Raw genomic sequence first — 24,078 nt, 5'->3', positions numbered from 1 at the left:
TCAAGGGGTGAGGATATAACCCCGGCCTGACTACTTCATACTCCTCACCCTGGCAGTGGTTGTTTCTGGATGAGTTTATGACCTGCTCTGGCCAGTGGGAGACAGAGGTAGGATATATTGGGACCAATGGGGAGAAAGGCTCACCCTGTTGCCTAGGGTAGCTCAGGGAACCCTGAGGGGTTACACCTGCTATTGGCTCTCTGCTGCTGCTGCTAAGTCGCTTGAGTCGTGTCCGACTCTGTGCGCACCATAGATGGCAGCCCACCAGGCTCCCCCGTCCCTAGGATTCTCCAGGCAAGAATCCTGGAGTGGGTTGCCATTTCCTTCTCCAATGCATCAAAGTGAAAGGTGAAAGTGAAGTTGCTCAGTCATGTCCGACTCTAGCGACTCCAGGGACTGCAGCCCACCAGGCTCCTCCGTCCATGGGATTTTCCAGGCAAAAGTACTGGAGTGGGGTGCCATTTCCTTCTCCGATTGGCTCTCTAGCTACCTCAAAGGGAGATCTGCCAGAGAGAGGTGCCAACATGGACCCAGCAGTGCCTGAAGCCAGTACCTCTGGACTTTGTAGTCATATAAATCAATACATTCCTTTTTTATTTTGGCTGCACCGCATGGCTTGCAGGATCTCAGTTCCCTGAGATCAATAGGAATTGAAACTGGGCCTGGCAGTGAAAGCCCAGAATCCTAACCACTAGGCAACCAGGGAATTCTCAATATATTCTCTTTTTGTTTAAGTCAAGTTTCTTTTCTAACACTTGAAACCAAAATAATCCTGTATAAGACATCCTTTCTTCCCCCTCAGTCAATGGCTGATTCCTCGGTATAGTATAGCCTAGTGCTTAAGAACAGAAGGGCTGGGTTCCAAAGCCTACACAGCATGGTGAACAGCATGTTTACTCAGCAGCAGCTGAAACAGTCTTGAGCCCTTATATATACCCCCAGTGAAAACCTCTCACTCCAATCGGAAGACCCCACCCTAAATTCAGACACTGTTCTCCTGGCTGATCCTGGATCTTTCCCTGGCCAATCTAGGGAACAACCAGAGTGACTGAGTCATTGACTTTCCTCTCACTAGTCATCTGAACTTCTAACCTGACTTCTTAATTGTGAAAGGAGACGTGCCATTCCTCCAGGATTTTTAGGTCTCAAGTGACTTTGGGGTAAGGACTAACCTCTTATAATACTTGCTATTCAGACTGAGCAGCTGCAACATCCCCTGGGAGTCCGTTAGAAATGTAGAATCTTGGCCCCACCCCAGACCCACTGAACCAGAATCTGCATTTTAATACCATCTACATTAAAGTCTTCGAAGGACTATCTCACATCGTAACCCTTATATTATACCCTCTCTTTCCCCTGGCTGGAACCTTGGGAAGTAACAATTGGCCTTTTTGGCTTTTGCCCCACCCACTTCCCGTTGGGGACCTCAGCTAGGAAAGCAAATGGAAAAAGGAGGTCATTGCTGGAGAACCAAGAGCCCCCATCCCTGCCCCAGTGCATGCCAACAGACCTGATAGGAACCCCATTCTCTGACCTTGAATTTGCACCCTGAAAGTCACATGTTCTGGTTATTACCCTAATGGTACCAAGAAGCAGGTATCTATCAGTAGGTTAAGAACACCTCTGGATGGCATCACCGGTGCAATGAATTTGAACTTGGGCAAACTCCAGGAGATGGTGAGGGACAGGGAGGCCTGGCATACTACAGTCCATGGGGTTGCAAAGAGTTGGACACGACTGGGTGACTGAACAACAACACCTCTGCAGGTTCTACCTGGCAGTGCCAGGATGTAGGTAGCCTGAGTTTTCACACTTGGGTAAAACCTGCTGCTCAGAGGTGACCCCTCCTCATTAGCAGGAACCAAAAGTGTTGGGGTTGGGGAGGTCCAGCAGCAGCAGAATTCAGTGTAGTTACGTTCAGGCCTAAGAGGTGAACTCTGAGACACTTATGCATTTCCACTTGAGAAGTCAATGGAGGACAGGAGACAGTGGAGGAAGTTGGGCTGGGAGAGAGGTAGGGTGAGGAAAAAGGGCAGGGGGCAGCCAGCCAGTTTCTCTGCCCCAAGACAAGGAGCAGCGTGCAGGATAATTGCATGAACAGGCCAGCTCTGGTTTCTACATTAGAGAAACATCAGTGGAAAATTTGACCAGGGTGGTCCAGGATGAGATTGTAAGGCTGGCTGATAAACATGGATCAGAACTTTAGGATAAAGGTGTGGAGTACTAGTAATAGAAATGACAACCCACTCCAGTATTCTTGTCTGGGAAATCCCACGGACAGAGGAGCTTGGCCGGCTACAGTCCATGGGGTTGCAAAGAGTGAGACACGACCAGGCGATTAACACATACAACATACATACAGGCAGCAGTCAGTCAGGAGATAATTTGGGCATTTTGAGGCCCTAAAGGGCCTGTACTACAGACGGCCACATTTGGGCACAGGCAGGCCCTGATAAGTCACAGCCAAAGTCTTTGGCAACACCTGATTTTTGAGGTCAGTTTCCAGGGTAGGATGCCACCAGCTGGGGAGTGGGGTGCTATCACTAAGTCCCATAACTGGGAAGTCCTCCTCTTCTCTATCCAACAGCTTCCACAGGGCTCCCTGTGTATGTCCTCATGCCTGCTATAAGATGATGTGCTAAACTAGGGCAGCCAAGTTTCAAAACTCCAAATCAGCTAGAGCAATCGGCACTGTGATGAGAGGATGGACTCTAGAGGGGACAGACTGGGTTAGCACCAGCATGTGCACTACTAGATATGTGACCTTGACAAACCATTCAACTTTTCAGAATCTCAGTCTTTTCATCTGTAAAATTGGAATAATACCTGCTGTTGTAAAGGAAATAATGCATAAAAAGCACTCAGCAAAATGCTTGTGTGTTAGTCACTCAGTTGTGTCCAACTCTTTGCAACCTCATGGACTACAGCCGGCCAGGCTCCTCTGTCCACGGAATTTTCCGGGCAAGGATATAGGAGTGGGTTGCCATTTCCTTCTCCAGGGGATCTTCCCAACCCAGGGATCGAATCCAGGTCTCCTGCATTGCAGGCGGATGCTTAACATCTGAGCTACTAGGGAAGTCCAAAATGTTTGCCCCTGAGCAAATTTTCATATAAAAGGTTAGCTGTAATGGGATGGGAGTAATAGATGAACCTGCCTGCAGGGGTCTGCAGATGCAGTGGGACAAACAAATGCCCCTACAGGAGATGTAGGCAGCCAGAGAACACTAGCAATAGTAAGGTTAACAGCAAGACTCAAAAGGAGCAGGAATCACAAAGGACCCTGGGCTGCAGAGAGAGGCCCAGGTTTGAACCGTGACTCTGTCCTTTGCCGAGGGGTCGTGGGTGAGTCACTTAGCTTCTCTAGGGCTCCACTGCTTTACCTGTGAAATGGAGCTAACAGCAGGCCCTCCTTCAGGTTAAGCAAGACCATCCAATTCAGGTGCTGAGCAGTGCCCAGCATACAGTAAGCACATTACAACACCAGCTCCTTCCCCCTTGGCCTCTAGGGGCTTATTATCTCACCTGTTAAGCACACCAACCCTACCCAAGTCCCAGGGGTATGGAGGAACACACGCTCAAAAGTGCTCTGAAAGCACAAAATGCTTCCCTAAGCCTGCTGTTCCTCGGTAAACCACTCCATCCACCCTGCCCCCCAGTAACAGGGGGTGGGGGTGGGGGCAGTGGGGCGGCAAAGCCTTCCGAGCCTTGGATCCTCCTGGAGGTGGAGTTCCCTCTGACTCACTTCTAGTTTAAACCACCTCCACCCTCTGGGGATGGGATGGGCTCCCAGCTGTTGTCTTGCTCCTGATACCCTTTGTGCAGGCTGGCTTTGCCTGTGGCGCCTAGGTGATGGGGAACAGGACGGAGCTGCTGAGTGCGCACTAGGTGGGGCTGGGCTAGAAGCCTCCATTACTTCCCCTCCCCAAGCCAAGTCGCAAGAACTCTGCCCCAGGGTCCTCGGGGGTCAGAAGAATAAGGGAGAGAATCTGGATGTTGGGACTTTTGGAGACCACAGGGGCAGGACAGCAGCTAGAACCTCTCACAAAACCGTGGATACATGCATGCACACACACGCGCACACACACACACTCCTCACCAAAGGGTCCCTTTCCCCAGACTTAAGTATTCCACCTCTGCCTTGGCCCAAATCTCTTACCTCTGCAAGGCTGCCCCATACAAGTAGTCTGAGACATCCAGCTGGGTTCAGTTTTGAATATAAACCTGGGTCACTTGGAGGGCTTTTGTGGGTCTGCTTGCCAGGAAGCAGGGAGGAAACCTGCTGAGTTCCTCTCCACCCCCGCCCCTGCCCACAGAGCGTGGCAGCCCATGCAGGTCACGGCTAAACTTAGCCTGGCAAATGTCCAAGGTCACTGGGGCTGGGGCGGAGCGCTGTGTGTGGTTAGCCCGGACCAATGGTCTACTCAAACCCTTACTCTGAGCCTGGCTGCAAGCCCCAGACCCTGGGGGAGAAATCTAAGACCTCCCCTTCCTTCTGTGGATCCCTCACTTCCACATCCCCCAGGCCCCCGAGGCACCCTCACCACAGCTTAATCCAATAAATGCCACTACGAGTTGGTTAATAGTGGGACTTCCCTAGCGATCTAGTGGTTCAGACTCTGCACTCTCAATGCAGGGGCATAGGTTCCATCCCTGGTCAGGGAACTAAGGTTCTGCATGCCACATGGCCCCCCCAAAATAGTGATACACTTCATTTTATCCAGCCCTCACTAGGATGTGGGGCTTCCCTGGTGGCTCAGATGGTAAAGAATCTGCCTGAAATGCAGAAGACCTGGGTTCAATCCCTGGGTCACAAAGATCCCTTGGAGGAGGGCATGGTAACCCTCTCCAGTATTCTTGCCTGGAGAATTCAATGGACAGAGGAGCCTGGAGGGCTGCAGTCCATAGGGTCGCAAAGAGTCGGACATGACTGAAGCAACTTAGCCCTCACGCACAAACCTAACACAGTGGAAGCAGCTTGGGCTTTGGTGGAGGCAGTCAGAGCAGCTTTCTCAGCCTAGCTGTGCCTTTTCTAGTTGTGTGGCTGGAAAATTACTTCTCATCTTGGGCTTTGGTTAACCCACCCGTGAAACAGGGGTAACAACCCACCACTTAGAAGGTTCCAGGGGTTGCTGTGAGCAGTGCCCAGCACATCCTAGTGAAGTAAAAGTGCTGGAATTCTCCCAGCAGGAATACTGGAGTATGGTGCCATGCCCTCCTCCAGGGGATCTTCCCACACTTAATAGTGTGCAAGGTTGGGTGCTACAGGGCCCACAAAGATGAGGATGGCATGATCCTCAGTAGTGAAAACACTACAATCCATGCAAGAGGCAGACAGAATGAACAGTAGGCTACAGCATTTCAGAGGGAGTTTCATTGCTGTTCTTTGTAGGAACTTCTTTATCTGTAAATCTCTGCGCCCATTGACCTGGTTCCATATCCACCACGCCCCTTTCCTTCCAGGCAGAATTCCAACTACAAATCGAGAACAGCAGGAGCCTGTGTCCAGCCCTATAAACGTGTTCATCAACACCGGCCTGGCTCTGTCACCCACCTGCCCTCACCTGGGGCTGGCTGACTGTGGCCTCAGCAGTGGGGGTGCCTTTCTTAGCAGCCCAGCAGCCAGGGCCTCCGCCTCCCCGGGACAGTGGTTCCAATGTGGTTGTGGCTCAGCATCCCTAACATCACTTGGAGATGTGCTAGAAAAGCAGATTTCAGGTGCAGCTCCAGACCTACTGATCAGAAATTCCAGGGGTGGGGCCAGCACCTCTAGGTGGTTCTAATGCCCACTCCAGTCTGAGACCCACCCCTTCCCAAGCCAGGCAGGCTTCTAGGGAGGAGGAGGGTGGGACTCCACAGTGTCCCTGCAGCCCAGATCCTGGCACTCGCCAAGGGTTTACCTCACACCTAGCCTCTCAGATGCAATTAGCTTTGCTAATTACCACGGCAGATGTAGCTCAGGCCCTGGCGTCATCTTCAGAGCTGAAAGGAGAACCTATGTGTCTTTACAAAATGGAATAGGGAGGTGGGCTGATGGCAGGGGAACGCACTGACAGCCCAGGTCCTATGGGGTTACTGGAGTCCCTTTCCTGTTGCTTAGGTTCTGGGCCTCCCAAGAAAGAAGTGGCTAAAGGAGACCCAAACTGTCCAAAGTTTAGGCTGAACCCCTCCTGTGTCCCTGGCCTTGTGCTGGAGTTTCACAGTCCTGGCCAATGAGATACATGTTGTTAGGGGGAAATAAACCCACAAATTTAAGAAAGTCAGAATTTAGAGCGGTACTCATCTAAGCCCCATTTTACAGGTGGGGAAACTGAGGCATCATGCGGCAACACACTTGACTGGGAGAGTGGGTAAAGGTGGAAGTGGTCCAGGTGGACTGTGGACCCTCGCAGGCAGAAGAGGATTAGTGAAAGGTGATGTTTTCATTAACAGCTAACAGGAAGCTAATTACTCTGCGTGTGTTTTGTCATTTAATTTTCAGAACACCAGATAGGTGGTTGCGGCATCCCTATCTTGTGAAGAGACTGGTGGTCTGGGACTTTCACTGGGTGGCCTCCAATATTTCCTGGACTGCAGTCTGTGATGAAGCCTGCCTTCCTCTCTGTGCTTTACTCCTTCCATCCCCGCAGGGGCTGATAGGAAACCTCCCCCGCCTGGTGACACCTCCCTGGGTTCCCTGCCAGTGGTGATCACCAAAATCATCAGGTTGGCTGACCCCAAGCTTCCTAGGCCTTGGAGAAACAGGACTATAAGCAAAGAGAGGTGGAATGCAGAGTGCGAGTTTGACCCCGAGTCTTGGTTTGCAGTTTGGGCCCCTGGGGCAGGCTGTCTGAGCCCTGGTGACGTACGGTCTGTCTGTCTCATGCCCGATTCCACTCTTCTCTCTTGGCAGAGGCCATGTCTCATGCTGGTGTCTGATCAGCTTCCCTGCTGTTCAATAGCACCCACCATTCAGGGCCGGCTCAGGGGTCCCTCCTCCGGGAAGCCTGCCCTTTTCCAAACCCCGTGGGTCAGGCCACATCCCTGCTCTTTACTGTGTGGGTTTACGCTGTGTCCCTGCCTTTCTACCTGCAGTGCCAGCAAGGGCTCGAAGCTGAACATCATCTGCATCCCCACCCCTACCTCCTCCAGGCACCACACACGGGGCTGGACACCTGCAGGCGGTGAATGTGTTAGGGGGAGTTGGCTTATCACCTACTTGGGAGGAATGGCCCGCCATGTTGAGTGATAGGTCTCCACACATTCCTTCCTCGCCGCCTGACTCTGGGCCAGGGGACAGACAGACTCAGCACAGACGGTGCCATAAGGGCAGCGCTGCAGGCGCTGGCTGCCGCCTTTCAGGACGCGACCCCTGCTGGAGAGGAGAGATCCCCCTAGGCAAGGCAGACAGCCTCCACCAGTGCATTTCAGGCTGGGGTCTCTTCACCTGCACCCCGCAAGTGGATGGGGGAGGGGAATTTCAGGGAGAGGGTAAACAGCTCTCGGGGTGGGAACTGGGTGCTGGCTGGCCTGAGGCCTGGGCAGAGAGGGAGGGGCGGGCAAGGAAAGGGGAAGGAAGAGGACCAAAATCAGTTGAGAAAGTGGGTAGAAAGGGTGCAGTTTTGGGCCCCCAGGGCTTCCTCTTTTCAGTGTCTTTGCAACACCCCTACCTTCCACGGCATCACCTTTAACTCCTCCCAATGGTGGGCAGGACCTCCTTCTTGGCCTCAGCCTGCCACTTCTCAGACCTGCCACTTTTGTGGCCATTGGGCTCCTTCCTTTATCTCTTTTTCGCCTTCCTGGGGGCAGGAGTGGTGGTGATGTGGGGATGGAGTGGGGAGGGGACACTTCCCCACTGTAAATGGCTCAGTGCAGGTGCTGGACAGCTGGGCCACTCAGGCCTTCTCTGGGGAAGCCACCACACTGCACCCAAAATGGCATGATCTTTCCTGTTTCCTCCAAGAGAAGCCAGAAATCTGCATTTGACCAGCATCTCAATTTTACTCTGCTGTCCACTCTTTCAAAAATTCTTTGAAATCCACGTGAGCCAAAAAAACTGTATCAGCGGGCCACCCAGTCTGCTGCCCCTCACATGCCTCCTCTCCCTGCCCACTGCCGCCCCCCACTCCCCGCCCAGCATTCCACTCAAGGCTGCCTGTGACCCCGGGATTCTCCTCACTTTTCCCCCTCAGCCACACCGCCACCTGCTAGCTAGAGCCTTTGCATCCGGGACTCCCTGAAATACCTCCCCCCACCGCTCACCCCCCCTCAACTTCTCACTCCTAGTCCAGTGCTGACCCCATTCCAGTGTCTTCCCGTCGGCCCCAGCAACCACCCTCAGTTAATCCTAACCAGCCGGTGCCTGGGGCTTGCATGCGCCTTCCCCATGGCCTCTCTAGGGACGAGAAGGAAAGAGAGTGACCATGCGGTCTAATAGGCAGGCACTGAGCAGCACTCAGATTTCAGTCCAAGGCCTGTGGTTCTCTCAGGACCGAGAGCTGCACCCTCACCACCCCTTCCTAACCCTGGGAAATGCCAGGGGTCAAGACTGGCCCTGGCCCTGGTGGGGGTGGGGGAGCAGGGCAGAACAAGGGAGAGAGCAGACCCACCCCCACGCCCGGGGAGGTGGACTACCTACCGATGGGCCCGTGGGAACTGGACACGCGGGGGGAGCAGCCTTTCCACTGATGGGAGCTCTGCTGTGGCCGTACGCGGCTACACTGGCCAGACTCCTCGAGGGAGGCTACTCACTCTGCCAGAGTGTGGAGTTTCCACCAGGCCCACTCTCAGAAAAGGGAGGCGCTTCCACAATGCCACCAGGATGCCAACCCCATCCTCTGGACTGGGGTCAAGCAGCCGGCCAGCCCGGGTGCAGCAAGTCCAGGTGCAATGGGCTGGACTCTGCCCAGATGGATGGGACAGCCCACATCCCTCCTGTTCCTGCTCCTCCACCGCATCCCATGCACGTCCCTCGGCCAGCAAGGGATGGACAAGGCAGGGAAGCCAGCAGTCTCCCAAGAAGGACAGGGCCTCCTTCTGTCCAGGCATGCTGCCTGACTTCCCCACCACTGAGGCCCTGAACCACAGGGCATCATGGAAAATCACAGTAAAATTTCTGGGACGGAGAGACAGACAGACTAAGGCCTGGGGTCTCAGGGGCTAAGGGATAACAAGGAGGCTGCAGTCACAGAGACAAGGAAGGGCTCTCCTGGAAGCCCTGAGTTGGGGCCCACACCCTCCTCTCTCATTCATCCTTCCCAAGGCTCCTGGAATACAAGTTACTGCTGTTGAATGGCACACCTCAACAGGACAAGTCCATGTGCTCATACCCAGACCCTGTGAATGGGGCTGTATTTGCCCAAAGGGTCTTTACACATGTAATTTAATTAAGCATCTTGAGATGAGACACTTCTTGATCACCCTGAATGCAAAGACAACTGTCCTTCTAAAGAGACAGAAAAGGAGAAAACAGACAAAGAGGAGAAGGTGGAGGATGGAGACAGAGGTTGGAGTGATGCTCCATAGCCCACAAACATCTGGAGCCATGGGAAGCTGGAAGAGGCAAGAGAGGATTCTTCCATAGGGCATTTGGAGGGCGCGTGGTCCTTGGAGTACCTTGATTTGACTTTTGGCCTCCACAGCTATGAGAGAGCAGAATCCTGTTGTTTCAAGCCACCACGTTTGTGATCTTTAGTTACAACAGCCCTTAGGTGGCCGATGCAATCTCACAGCGCATCCCAGCTTGGCCACCCAGCTTCCCATTTCTGCTGGTCACCAGCAGCAAACCAGCCATCACCTGGGATTCCAACTATAGGGTGCCACACTACTGGGCATGCCACACTCTCCCTCCTGGCCGGGTATCGTCCTTTGGAATCAGCTCCTCTGAGCTCTCCCCTAATTCCCAGCCACCTCAGGTAGCCCAGGCCCTGGAGGTCTCCCTGCCCCACTTCAGGGAGATCCTGTGTCCATGAGACACGGGTCTGAGCTCTAGTTCAGTCAGGGGACCCCCTTTGTTCCCTTCTCTCCTGCGAGGGCCACTTCAAATTATCTACTGTCCTCTGAACACCTCCTAGACTTACTCCCCCACCATTCCCTACAACGCCCACACCTAACCCCATCGTACAGTGCTCACAGTCAGCCCATTTCAGAAACCACTTGCCAAAGTCTTCGGGATCATCTCTTCCCCCAACTCGAGACAAATCCTTTTCTTGAAGGGGACGGATGAACAAGGGGAAGAGACAGCCTATTTACTAAACCTCTCAAGTGTAGGCGGGCATCTGGCACCAGTGTAGATGGTATCTCCAGAAATGTGACCCAAGTAGGGACCCAATAGAGACCTGCTCCTCAAGGCTTTGTTCTTGGCTCATCTGCCTGTGCAGCAGCTCCATTTCCCAGGCAGGAGCCCAAGGCAACGAGAGGTTGAGCCATTGCTCAAGGTCACACAAGTAGGAAGAGAGCAGAGGAGCCAGAGGCCTGTGCCAGGCCTGCGGTTCTGGACCCTGCTGTCTCCCCAGTGGACCCAGGCTGCTGCTTCATCACAAGGAGCTGTTGGCCTGAGCTCTGGTCGTATATCACTGCCTTCTGTGGTTGGGCTCCTCTGGGGTCAAGGCGGGCCTGTATGCCTTGACATTCTGCAGAGCACCTGGCAGAGACCATATGCAGGGCCGCCTGCTCACTGTGCCAAGGACATGGCGACCCTGGGGACCCACTGGCTTACACCCTACATATGGAGACACTGCTTTCTAAAGGCATCTATAAACACCCTCCATGCATTTCCTACAGCAGGAATGTACCCAAGGGCTTCCCTTGAAACCCAGTTCCCACACCAGGTTTCTAGACTTGAAGTTACAGGGTGCATTTTAACAACAGAAGTGCAGTACTAACCGTGTCCCACAGCGAAGCAGTCCTTCTGACTGTCAGACATTGGCTTGGCTTAAACTGCAGTTTCTGGGGTCTCCTCTGCCCCTGGGCCCCATCTCACTCCCAAGAGCAGCTGCCCGGAGGGAACATGAACACTTACTTTAGGGTGGCCACACCAGGGCTCCCCAGACTGTCCGCTGTCTCTCCCTGCATCCTGTGTTTTCTACACCCCAGGCCTCCAAGCACAACAGCAAATGCTCAGGGCAGACCCCGCTTTTGGGACACAGAGGGCAGTCTGCAGCAGGGGGTGGGAAGCAGGCTCCAGACCACAGCAAACACACAGGCTTAGGGGAGGGACTCAAGGGGGTGGAGCAGGAAGCTAAGAGTAAATACAAAGGACAACAAAGGGAAGGGAAGGGAAGGCCCTCCCACCCACCCACTGGCCCCTCTCAGAGCTGAGCAGGGGATGGAGGGATTAAGCTGATTGTGCCCCACCTTCCCTGGGTTGGAACAAAGAGCCCAGCTCAGGACCCACAGTGATGGGCTCCAGGGGCTTTTCTGTGGCCACAGAACAGCCAGTTCCCCCACTCCCCGCCTCTTCCCTCTCCCCACCCTCCCCACTGCCTCTGACTTCAGGCTTCGAGGGGTACTGGCCCCCACCACAGTGAAATCTCAGGCGGTGTTCCCACCCTGGTCCCCTGAGGCTTGGGCGTACCTGACACAAGGTCCGGGCCCCAGCTGGGCTGGGAGAGGGGGAGAGAGGTGGGGAGGAAAGGAAACGCTCTGGGCCTCCTACACACACACACACACACACACACACACACCCCCCCCCCCACACACACACACACACACGCTGCTCCGTGACTGCAAAGATCTAAAGACCCCTTTCATCTTAATAAAGGGGAACAGTAAGAGACTCAAAGGCAAGAAGGAGGCCAACCCAGCTGTAAAAAACATAAGAGCTGCGGTTGGCCCTCTTGGCTGGGCTCTCCGCTGCAGGGACCTCCCTCACTAGGGCCAAACCAGTCAGAGCAAACCAGTCCTCCTCCTCCACGGGGACCTAGGAACTGTGAGAAAAACAGCCCCCAGAATTACCCAGGAACACAGTCACCCTCCCTGTGAATTACACAAAACCACAATCTACAACCACACGGTTTTCCAGCCACAGGGTTGGAGGGATGACATTGTTGTGAGGATGCCCACGCTCTGTCCGAGCTTCTACCCCAGGCTACACCTGGCACACAGTAGGTGTCCCAGAACCAATTCAGGTACACACGGGTCTGGCTGGGATACGCTGCAAACTGCCACTGATACTGCCAAGCTTACCGGACATCCTACAACCCCAAGGCTACCCAGAAAGAAACAGCCCAAAGCTGTTCAGCTCAGAAGGGCTTAACACTTCGTAGAGGCTTCCTAGAGAAGGGCCAGACTCTGGAATCAGAGGCCTGGTTTGAATCCTGGCTCTCCCACTTGCTATAACAATAGCACCTACTTCATGGCATGGCAGTCACATGGTCGTGCTCCGTAAAGGACATTGTTACTGGCATTGGTATTGGTGAGGAGGCCAGGTCTCCGTTTTGATTTGTAAAATCCTGCTGGGTGCATCTTAGAGACTCCTCTGGGCAGAGGTGAGATGGCCTACATTCCTGCAGCAACCCCAGAAGCCTGGGGACAGGGAAAGTTGTCACCTCTACCTCCTGTTTTCTTCTAAAGGCCCCAGGGGCTGCCACCAAGGGAGAGCAGGAAGTCTGGCACCTGGGAAGTTCACAGCTCCCTGCCCTGCCCATCTGGCAGCAACAATGAGAGCTCCTCCACCATTTCTGAGCACCTAGAAGGAGAAACCAGTGCTGGTCTCCGATACCTGGCATTAAAGGTGCTGCATGGATGCTTGCTGAATGAATGAATGAAGTCAGGACTAGGAAAAGAACCTCACTGCATTCCCTGGAGGAGGAATTTGAAATGGGAGTGGAGTGGGGCATCCTGGATAAAGTAAATTCTAAGTTTTTTTTTCCCCCTGGGAGGCACCCTGCCATCTGAAAAGCAAAGTAAAGCCCTAACAGTGGTCAGTGCCTTGGGAAATGTGAGCACACCCCTTGGGACAGACCACAGCCACTTTAGGTCTGTACAGCTTTCTGCTAACTGCAGGCTGGCTAACCACCACCACCGACCACGATGACGTCCCAAGAATGAACTCCGACACAAGTTATCTGACCCTCAGCTACCTCTCCCCTTGACACCCACCTCCTCGCTTGAGGGCCTTGGAGAAAAGGAAGACAAATGAAGGATGACAGGGTGAGATGCAAAGCAGGCAAGGGAAGAAGCAGAAGAGCAATCCTTGGTAGAGTGACAAGCAGCTTGGTCTCTCTGGAGGACACCAGACAAGCTGCAGGGCCCTGACACCCAGGGCAGGGCTTAGTAAACAGCAACTGATGCACTCCATTTATTGAGATTCAAGCATGATGCAAAACACTTTACTTTGCTATATCATCCTCACAATAAACCTCTAAAGGAGGCACAGAGAGGGGCGGCCACCCACACCAGCATCACGGAGCGGGGATTTGAACCCAGGACTGTCCAACGTTCAAGCCCCTGGTCCTTCTGTGATACCGTGCTGCTCAGTGAGCTATGAAACATCAGACACGCACCTATGGGCTTTCCTTCCCTGTACCATTTAGGGAAACTCTCTTGCTCAATGTGCTCAGTCGTGTCTGACTCTTTGCGACCCCATGGACTGTAGCCCACCAGGCTCTTCTGTCCGTTGGAAAAACAGGTGACAATTTAGGTGAAATGTGGGCATGGTGCAAGGAGTCAGACTTAATGAAGCTATGATGCTCCTTCCATCCAGAGATTCTGGGTGTGTGACCCTGGATATCTGAGATGGCTTTTCAGTTCAAAGGATGGGGAAGCCTCCTCCGCAGTGCATGGGGAAAGAGGACTGAGGTCTCTTGAGACCCTGGGCAGTGCGTTTAGGGGTGAGGCAGTAGGAGGAAAAGGCATGGATGCATGGGGGCATTCAGAGGAGGCACACAAGGGTGGGGCCCAGGCATCCCCGCTGTCTTCCCCTCCGGCCCAGGCATGCCTACCTCCTCAGTGACTCTGAAACAAAGTCAGCAAACAAAGGACCTTTTCAGGAACTCCAGGCGGGTTCCCAGACTGCTACTAAGAAGGCTATTGAAACAAGCTCCCAGGAGAACTTTTTGTTATGAGCACGTGGTTTTGCATCAACCAGCTGGGCAATTATGAGGACAACGCCTTCCCTGTGGTTTGAGGCAGGGGTAGGAGACGCTCCTGCATCCGCGCTGCAGGGAAGTGACCTGGAGGGAGGAAGCCCAGGAGAGCTACAAAGGGGAGCCCCTCCTCCTGGGCACAGCAAGGGTCCTGCTGTGCTATTCACCTGGAAGTGAGTCTGTTAAACACTGTGGGTTTTCAATTTTTTCCTTAGGAGTTCCATCAGAGGATCTCAAGTGTACTGAGTATTATCTGCTTCTGATTGTTACTGTCCCCATTAAACAGACAGAGAAACTGAGTCCTGTGCGTCAATATCATAGAGCAAGAGAGGACCTGGGGTTGGCAGTCTGCCTGTTGTCCCCTCACCATTGACACTCAGACTTTGTCAGATTCTGTCCTTAGGCAGGACACCATGGACACCCACGGCTGTGCTCGCTAACACCACTCACCAAATCTCCAGTATATCTCAGACACCCTCAGATTCCTACATAAACTGCTGGGGAGGAAAGCATTCCACAGGTCTCATGTAACCCACTTAGAATTCCCCGGGGCATGCCAGAGCTGGGTGAGAGGCAGACTCAGAGACCTTGTTTCTACTTCCAGTTGGTAGCCACCCATGGGGCAGTGGATTCTGCACAATCTTCCTCTGTGTGCATCTGATCACAAGGCCCCGTGAGGCTACTGAAGCCCCAGCACAGTGTCGGGCACTTTGTAGGTGCACAGTAAGAGCATACTTGTTCCATCAATGAATGAAGGTTCTCTCTTAGGTCAGCCTCCCCAGGAAGGAGACCATGTTTCTTACTTTCCTTTAGGGGGAGGAGGTGAAGAAGAAGGGAAAGCCCCTTTTCTGACCTCCCCTTCACTACTCCTGGCTGCTCTCGCCCTACTCCCTTTGTGGACTGATTCAGGTTGTAGAAGGGAGGCTCAGAGCCATGGAAGCCACAAGAAGCCCCTCAGGAGGCATCCTTCTTGTTGTGAGTTGCAGCTCAGAGACCCAAACAAGAAGGCAGCTGTCAGTACTTCGGGCCTGGAGCAAACCCAAAGCCCAAAGACCCTCCACCAAAAGGCTCATAGCCCAGACCTCGGACTTGCAGCCTTGCCCTCTTCCCCTAGCCCATCCCGAGGAACACACCTGTGGATGTAGCACTTGCAGCGCTCCTTCCCTTCAACATGTGTCTTACAGTTGGGTGGTTCTCGTTCCTCCCAGTATAACTTAAGGTGGAGGTGTCTGTTGCCTTGGGCAACAGTGATGTCACTGGTGAGGTGCTTCCATTCTGCTGATGTCACGGGGTGGGCCACAAGGATGAAGGGGTTTGAGCTTCCTACAGGAAGACATCCCAGGTTCCAAACTGCCCAGGTGGACCCTGTATACCTCGTGGGCACAACCAAATGATCCTCTTCCTGTCCCAGAAAAACTTCACCCTCTCTCCCCTCTGGGTGCCTGTTCAGGCCATGCCTCATTTCCCTCTCCTAGTGTTGGTGGAAAGGTCTGGATGGGTAGCTTTACCCTCAACTCTGAATGAACTCCACACCAGGGCACCAATCTCCTTTTCACCATCTGGGAGAGTCTGGGTCCTTGTGGCCTTGCCCTTTGCCCAGAGCTAAGAGGAGGAAGCAGTGGGGAAGCGAGGTCCCAATCTGGCAGAGAATGATGATCCTCCATTGACCTCCCATCTTTAAGTGCTCATACCAGCCAGACACTGGTCTGCACCAGGCACCATCACAGTGGCTTATAAGCAGACCCTGTGAGGCATTGTCCACATTTTACTAATGACAGAGCCGAGGCTTGGAACAGTCAAAGCACTTGCCCAACTCCTGAGCTCTGGAGCCAGGACTCAACCCAAGCCTGCCCTAAGTCAAGGTCGATGTGAGTCATACCTCCTTGGCTCTGGGACACCTGGAGGCTTGTGGCTTTAAAGAAGAGCCATGAGGGGGCCTGGACAGAGGCCAGGGAGAACCTTTTAAATCCAAAGAGGCCAGCTGGGCAGGCCAGGTGGTTCAGACAGCCAAAGCAAGGACTTAGGACTGTATCACCCTCATGTTCACACTGGGGCTGCAGTAAGTGGTCAGTCCTGGCCCTTCCAGTTCGTTGAGTATCTGTGTTGACTAAGGACCATGTTTCTTTGCTCTGTACTTGACTTCTTGTTGACCCATCCAGGCCACCTGACCATCTCCTTGGTTTGCATTTACCCCTGTGGCCTGAACCTACAACCCTGAAATTTTATAGTAGTTATTTAACTTATGCAAATACAACTTAATGTAGCTGGGAGCTACTATTTAGAAAGCACTAAATGAAATAAGTAAATAAAATAAAAAATGCTAAATTATGAAAGAGGACAGGGAGACATCCTACTGGCAAACACTGCCCTTGAGGGACTGGCTAAGGAGATATACGTAACATACAGGACTGCTGATCTACCTGGCAGGCATCTCTCCACTGGTGACGGGGCCACAGAAGCGAACGGAGTCCATGCTATTGGACCACTGCTGCCCCTGCCCTCTGCCTCCCCTGACCTGAATCCAGCTCTGCCAACCACAAGCTGCCTTCTGATTTCTAGTTTCCCATGTGGCTTGCCCAGAACTCAAGAAGCCAGTATCACTGGCTCTACAATGGTTACGAAGTCTTCTTGCAAATTAATATGCTAGCAATTTTATTTGTACACTTTGTAGTGTACAAGAGCTCTCTGTAGATGACTCAGTAGCTCAAGTCCAAACTGTTCTGAAAATTGTGGAGACAGGGCTTCTGAACGCGTGCAGCTAAGAGCCAGATTCTGGGGCGGGTCACATGCCTGGGAAATCGGCGAGGCACCAGTCGTCCCTTTCCAAGGCGATGATGAATTTCCCATTAGCTGAGAAGTCTATTTTGTTTAAAATACTGTCTACAGATAGTAGATAGTAAAATGCTCCGTTCCAGCTAATTAAGTGCTGTAATGTATAGGGTGAAAAAAAAGTGACCATATATACAGAGCTGTGAGATGCAGTTTTGGAAGTCTTTCTGGATGAGTTGGGAAGGGCGTTTGCAGATGAGCAGCACTGGACAGGGATGGGGCTATAGAGCTTGCAAGTGTCAGGACAGCGTGTTCAGATACTTTTTCCATCCTCCATTCCCTCAGGCATTCTCTGCCCAGGTCAGGGACCCTGCATGGCCCCTTTCCTCTGCACCACACCCAGGCAGCACTTACTCACCACCCTCAGGACAGGCCCCAGACTGGATGTGCGATGTCACACTGCCCAGTGATTAAAAAGGAAGGACATCTGAGGCTTGGGCCAGCCCTGCCTCTCTTTCCTTTCCTTCAGCTGCCAGGTAAGTTTTCCATCTTCCTCCATCGGAGCTGACAGTGGGTTTCCTTCCTCTGACAAAGAAAAGACCAATCGCTCTTATCTCTTTCTCACGAGGGGCCCCAACTAAACTACCTTTTGAAACTTCACCTGCTTCTTGCTCTGTGAATGCTCAGCGACTTTCAGGCTTCTGAACACTATATCTCTCTGTGATTGAGTTTCCTCAACTATAGAATGGGGATACCAATACCTATGTCACCGGGCTACTGAGAAGATTAAATGAGTTAATACAGGCAAAGTGATTTTGGGGAAAAAAAAGCCTGGCAAATGTTAAGCCCTCGGTAATTGGTTATCAGGCTGCTGTGTACGGTTGTATGGGTGGTATACTGCTCAAGAACACCTGGCTAGGAGAGTGGAAAGGATGAATCAAGCTCAGATGCCAGCTTGCACAGCTATGTGCCTTGGCTCTGTCCACCCAGATGAGGCCCCTGTTTTCTAAATGATACCAAGGTGCCATCTTCTTGTTAAGAGGAAGTACCTTATTCTAATTCATGCAGATGACGGAACAGGCTAGCAGCAGTCTTGGAGGTTATTATTGTCAGCTCTTGGCACTCTCTCGGGTACATCCCTTTCCCAGCAAGACAAGATTAGTCCCAGCCACAAGTAAGGTCCTGCTCCTCAGGTGTCCAGCACATCTGGAGCACTTACCCCTCCCTTAGCAGGCTCGTGGGATGAAGCTTTCCCCAAGGGCCCCCCAGGGCTGCCCTCCAATTGAAGGGACTCTGCACCCCAAACATGGAGCCACAGAGTCTTGGACTCTGGAGGGACCCTCTCCTTCATAATTGTTGATGGCCACCTGTCTCCTGCCAGTGATGGCAATGCCTTAACTACTGAGGTGCTCCAGTTGTCAGCAAGTTCCTCCTTATTTCTGAGTAAGTGAAATCCATCTCCTGCTTCTCCCACCCTGTGAATCTCTAAGGCCAGACAGAGCAAGTCTCCTTCTCTCGAGTGACAAAGTGGGAAATTCCTGAAGGCCAGAGCCACCTTCCCCTAGGTTTCTCGTCTCTGGAGGAAATACTGCCAGTCATTCCCTTCTCCCTGACAAGAAACACTTTCCCAACTCCCATGGCATTCCACCTCTCCCCTGCAGACAAGTGAGAACAGGGCTGTGCACTCCAGCCCTCCACCCAGAGATACGTCTCCTCCAGACAGAATCCTCCATCTTTTTCCCTTTATTGATCCCAAGGGGGTCCAAGAAGGAAAAAAACACAAGACCAGGTTCCTCCCAGACAATACCTTCTCAGGTGGGCAATTTTGCTAGAAGCCTCTACCAGAAGTTCCTCCACTTTTTGTCCTCAGATAAAAAGTTCACCCACAAACCCTCATCTTTGTCCCTCTCATGAGTGCTGCAGGAGCTGGGAGGTGTTCTTGCTGACAACTTCTGGGCTGATGGCATGAGGTTAAAAGTTCAGATCCTTGCCACCCGAAAGTTGGAGCTTGAAACTGCTGCATCTTTGAAAATTACCGAGCTGGAGGATGGCACTTGCACAAAACTCTTTCCATTGGAGAGTCAGCCTAACCACTTTACGGTTACCCACAAGTGGAAAATGTGAGGGCAGGACGGCCTGGAGCGGCAGCAGCAGCACACAGGGAATTAGCAAACAGTGAAAGCCACTTCAGGCACGTAGGCTGGAGGGAGGACTCAAAAGCACAGCCCATTATGCTATAAAGGAGAGGTGAATGGCAGCAATTCTACCTGCCCACCAGGCCTTTTTGCAAGGCTGGCTTGGACCTGGGACTGCACCCTGCACAGGTTTGCTTTACCTGGCAGCCACTCAGCAGTAGAACTAGTTTATGAAAGGGAAGAACCTTGGGTCAAATCCAAAAGAAAAACCTCCCCACTCCCTCCTCCCCACCAAAAATAGGACTCTGAACTGATTTAGATTCAAAAGGACAGGGTCCAGGATCCACCAGTACTTGGTACTCTTCTAGTTTTGGGGAGCTGGGTGGGGGGAGTATAAGGAGGGATGGTTCTCACAGCTTTCAGAGGAGCAAAAGGCAAAATGTGGTCCCTTAGGGGTTCAGTAAAATACTTGCCCTTCCTGGGACACAGCACTTCTGTTTTTAAAGAAAAGGAGCGTTCTGGATGGGAAGCCCAGTCCTGGGGCATCCGAGTTCCTCCAAATCGCAGCCAGGAAGTTGGAAACTGGGAAGGGGTCTAGGATGCTACTAGAGGTCAGGTGGAGACTAGCAGCAGCCCCAAGAGAAAGTTCTGCACGGCGTGGGGTCTCCTCCACTAATAGCCCAGAAAGAGGAAGCGGCGGGGGCTTTATCCCGCCTCCAGCAACCTCATGGCTTCACTACGTTAAACCTAGAAAACAAAGACTTCATACCTACTCTCTCCTTCCAGGAGGGGGAAGGAAGGATGGAAGGGAGCTGGCTAAGAAGCAGGGCGACTCGACTACTCTTTCAGCTCCAGAGCTCTGCTCACACGGTCCAAAGTAACGGATCTTCGGGGCGGTAGAAACAACAACGTGGTCCCGCTTCCGGCATCGCGGTTCGGTGAGCCGGGAGGAGGGGCTGCCGCCGCGCGGGGCTGCAACGGACATCGCTCACTGGGGTCTCCGCGGCCGGGAAGAAGCCACAGAGGCGAGGCTGGGATGCAGGACCCCGCACGGCGCGAAGAGGAAGAGGGCAGCCTCTCCCCCACCCGCGCTGTGCTCGGGCGCCGTATCCCAGTCCCCCAAGTCAGTCCCAACCCGGGGGGGGGGGGGGGCCGAGCGGGCGCGCCCCTCCAATCCGCCTCCATCTCCGGCGCAGCTCCCCTGGTCCCTCTTCTTCCTTCCAATCCACGAAATGCTCCGGGAGGACGCAGAGCCTCGCGGCCGCGGGCCCGGTACTTACCTTCGGCTTCGGTTTCCGCTCCCCGAGGCGGGAGGGATCGCACGAGTCCCGGCTGCGTTCGCGGGTCCCGGGGGCCCCGGAATCCGCTGTCTGGCCGCCGCTGAGGCTGAGCTTCCCGCCCGACAATTAGAGGGACGGGGGCGGCGATACCTCGGCTGGCTCCCGCCTTCTGGCCCCCATCCGCCGGGCTCTAGAGGACTTCAGAGTTACTCATTTCCTAGATGTCAAAGAAACTTTTCCTCCATATAAGAACAAACACCCGCCTCTCCTCCCCGCCGCGGAGGCTCCTTAAGGTGGACCGTGAGGGTTAGGGGGCGGCTGACCCAGGGTCCGGCGCGGAAATCTGCGCATCGACCACCCCAGAAACTCCACAGGAGCCAGCAGAACTGGAGGGTGATCGGGCAAGACGGAATCTGGCTGCTGGATTTAAACTGGAGCGAATGGACAGGGAATCAGGAGAGGACGCCCTTAAAAGTGTGTTTGGGCAGGCGGAAAGGAAGGAGTTAAGTCCCTGCACGCCTACACTGGGTTTTCAGCGGCGCGTTTTACAAGCGGTGGAATTCCAGGGGCCACTTATTTTGTCCTTTGGAGGGAAATATAAGTCGAGACACAACGCCGGTTCTTTTTTTCGACTTCTAAGTGGATTAAAATAGCTCACCAAATTCTATGATCAAATTGAACGCATCTTTGCCTTTTCCTGAGTAACTAGGCACAAAGGAACATTATTACTAAATACTTTCATCTGTAGAGGGCGCTTTAGTGTCCAAAGCGTGTTTACGGTAGGGATGTTAGCCACTATTTTAGAAGGAGGAGCTGAGGCCAGGACGGACTGTAGTACCCTGGTCAGACTTGATGGGTTATGAAATCCACAGCCTATTGTCTTCACTTTGTGACTTGCCCAAATTCCACAGCCATTAGAAGTGGCTGGGAAGGGCTTGAATAAATCCTAGGTAAGTGGCTTTGCAGGAATTAAAGGCCACTGAGGGTACATTGGGGGAAATTATGAGAACACACTGGCTAAATGATTATCACCATTGCCACTGCTGTTTGGTTTTAGATCACCTTCTTCCTCTCCTCCGCAAGCCAGCCAAATAGCTTTCACAGTCGCCTGGAAGACATTAGGCTTAGTCTGAAAGATAAACAGGCAATGAGAACAAGTTCTAAAAATAGACCCCCTGGCCCTTGGCCCAGGTTACTCTTGTTTTCAAGCTTCTGCTGCTGCTCACAGTTCTTTCCTTATATCAGAGACGGTTATAGTAGAGTTTTGGAGGGCTGTCGGGGAGAGGTGAGGAATGGGGTGATCTGTGGAAACCTTCCTGAAAGGGTGGTGATTTTGAAAATGTCTGCCAGTTGGATGGGTGAGGTATTCACCCACCACCCATCCCCCAAGTAGGGGGAGAAATTCCTGGGAGGTGGGGACCCTGGATTGAGCACCACTACCCTGCCTTGTAGTCCTTGGGGTAGAACTCAGGGTTATATTATGTACGGTAGAATGCCGAGAACAGTGCTTGAATGCCCTCTGGGATTGTCCTATAAGCAAAGTTGTTTCAGCGTTTTCTAACGGTGGTTTCTATTTACTGATGGGGCAACAAATCTATTACATTTGTTTTCCTTTCAGACCTGTTGATTTCACTCTCCGCGACCGCATGGTCACCTTCAGCACCACTCTGTTCTCAGCCTTAAGTCCACTTTCCTATCTAGGCACCTGAGTCGTTCATGAACTGGCCTCTCTTAATACTTATCTTACCAAGCACATATCTCATTCCATTTTCCACACTAAAATTCTTGTAGTTCTTGGAACTTGTGCTTCTCCGAATGTGATCTGAGGTTTGTTTCCCCCCCTTGGATGTTCACATGGGCTCTATCTTCTGTCTGCAACCTTCACGCCACCTTTTCCTCTAACCTATCATCCCCCATGTACACACACACATTTTTTTTTTTTTGCATGGCTAATGTGTGCTTAGTCTTAAGGTCTCCGAATAGGTGATTTCTTCTCTAGGAAGTCTTCTTTGAACCCCCACGCCTGGGTTAGACACTCCCCTCCCCCATGTAGTTTCCATAGCACGTTGTGCTTATTCTAAGAAAGGTTTTTAAAAGACAGGAAAGTACAGGGATTTCTCTGGTGGTCCAGTGGCTAAGACTCCAAGCTCCCAGTGCAGGGGGCCCTGGTTGGATCCCTCCTCAGGGAACTAGATCCCACATGCCACAGCTAATAGTTTGCATGCCACAACTAAAGATCCTGAGTTGTTGTTTAGTTGCTAAATTGGTCCAACTCTTTTGCTACCCCCATGGACTGCTGCTAGGCCCCTCAGTCCATGGGATTTCCCAGGCAAGAATGGGGTGGGTTGCCATTTCTTTCTCCAGTGGATCTTCCCAACCCCAGGGATCAAACCCGTGTCTCCTGCATTGGCTGGCAGATTCTTTACCACTGAGTGACCGGGAAAGCCCAAGTTAAAAAAAAAAAGATCCTACAGGTTAAAAAAAAAAAAAGATCCTGCATGTCGCAATGAAGATTCCTGTGTGCTGCAACTAAGACCTGGCACAGCCAAGTAAGTAAAGTTTTAAAAAGACAGGAATGTGCAAAGATTCATCTTCTGGGAATGTGAGGGGCCAAGAATTCAGGGAACCTCTGCTGAATACAGAAATGCTGGGTCAAAAATCAACAATTGAAAAAAAGAAAGGGGGATCACTAGGTGTGAGACAGGAAGAAGGAACTCAAAGGCAAATAGGGTTATTTGACATGAATATAAGCACAAATGGCTAAGGACTGGGGTTGGTACCCACACAAACCTTGGGTTCTAGAAAAGCAGAGATCTGGACTTGAGACTCCTGCCTAAAGCTGACACCCTGGGAAGGATCTTAGGAGAAAAAAGTCTCCCACTATCCAGGGCCACACCAAAGAAGTTTGTGATTTGTGTGGGGCCTCTGGATGAATTTTAAAATGTGTGCTATAGAGACTGAAACCACTAGCCTGCCTTTGCCATGATTAGTTGTGAGGTCCCAATATTACCCACGTGTTGAGAGAACCCTGGAGTCCAGAAAGAACATAGAAGCTGATTCCAAAGTGATGAATCCCCCCAATCCTGTCAGAAGCGAATGCAAAACACAATTTTTTTTTCTTGATCTCTGACAGATAAAAAACTCCCATTCGAGATGAGTTTATAATAAGAAATTATAAACTCAACTAGGAAATGAACCACATGAGGGCCTGGATCGGTGATAAACAGGAGAATTAGCTCCTTAAGAACTTGAGGCAGTAGGACAACTTGAAAAAGACTAAAATAGTTATGTTCAACATAATTACAGAGACAGAAGGATAGAACATACCACTATGAAAAAAACAGGGCAGATTTGGAAAAGTACAAATATAATATTTAGAAATAAAATTTTAGTCATTTACATAAAAACCCTCAAGGGTAGAATTCTTTTTTTTTCTTAAGTCAATGGTAATATATCCAGCAAAAATCCAATGAAAATAACTCATTAAAAAGAGGAAAATAAAAGTAACATACAAATTTCACTTGTGAATACTGTTTTATAAATTCTAAATAGAATATTAACACAGAATTCCATAGCACATCAAAAGAATATTACATCACAAATAGATCAAAAACAAAAAACTGAAAGACCATCACTAAGATCTGAAGAGCCATTTGAAAAAATTCATCATCCAAACACAGTTAAACATTTCTGTAGTATGAAAAAAGTAGAGAGTGAAATTCTTCTCCAAAGCCAATATTATGCTTAATGGGAAATGTTAAAATTAGTGCAAGATGAGAATGTCCTCTCACCACCCCCCTCCACTTTTTTTAGATTTGTCAATTAGGGATG

The 24,078-nt window shown here is 51.9% G+C and overlaps 1 protein-coding gene across 6 annotated transcripts in view; it reads right to left on the bottom strand.

Annotated features, from left to right (window-relative positions):
- Positions 1 to 20,710, bottom strand: part of ITPRIP (inositol 1,4,5-trisphosphate receptor interacting protein) — a 33,317-nt gene extending 12,607 nt beyond the window's left edge. For 2 of the 6 annotated variants that reach the window (XM_027528801.1, XM_027528802.1), the window contains exon 1: positions 15,197 to 15,621. In XM_027528801.1, the coding sequence (XP_027384602.1) occupies positions 15,197 to 15,525 (329 nt within the window). In that variant the 5' untranslated portion in view covers positions 15,526 to 15,621. Of the gene's footprint in view, positions 1 to 4,156; positions 4,272 to 15,196; positions 15,622 to 17,250; positions 17,418 to 19,736; positions 19,940 to 20,247 lie in introns of those variants that run through there. The other 4 variants (XM_027528804.1, XM_027528805.1, XM_027528803.1 and 1 more) reach the window with 4 other exon arrangements.
- Positions 20,711 to 24,078: the final 3,368 nt, after the last annotated feature.

This window comes from Bos indicus x Bos taurus, chromosome 26 (genome assembly GCF_003369695.1).
Source record: "Bos indicus x Bos taurus breed Angus x Brahman F1 hybrid chromosome 26, Bos_hybrid_MaternalHap_v2.0, whole genome shotgun sequence".
Classification (NCBI taxonomy): Eukaryota; Metazoa; Chordata; class Mammalia; order Artiodactyla; family Bovidae; genus Bos; species Bos indicus x Bos taurus.
This window is presented reverse-complemented; position numbering and strand designations above follow the sequence as displayed.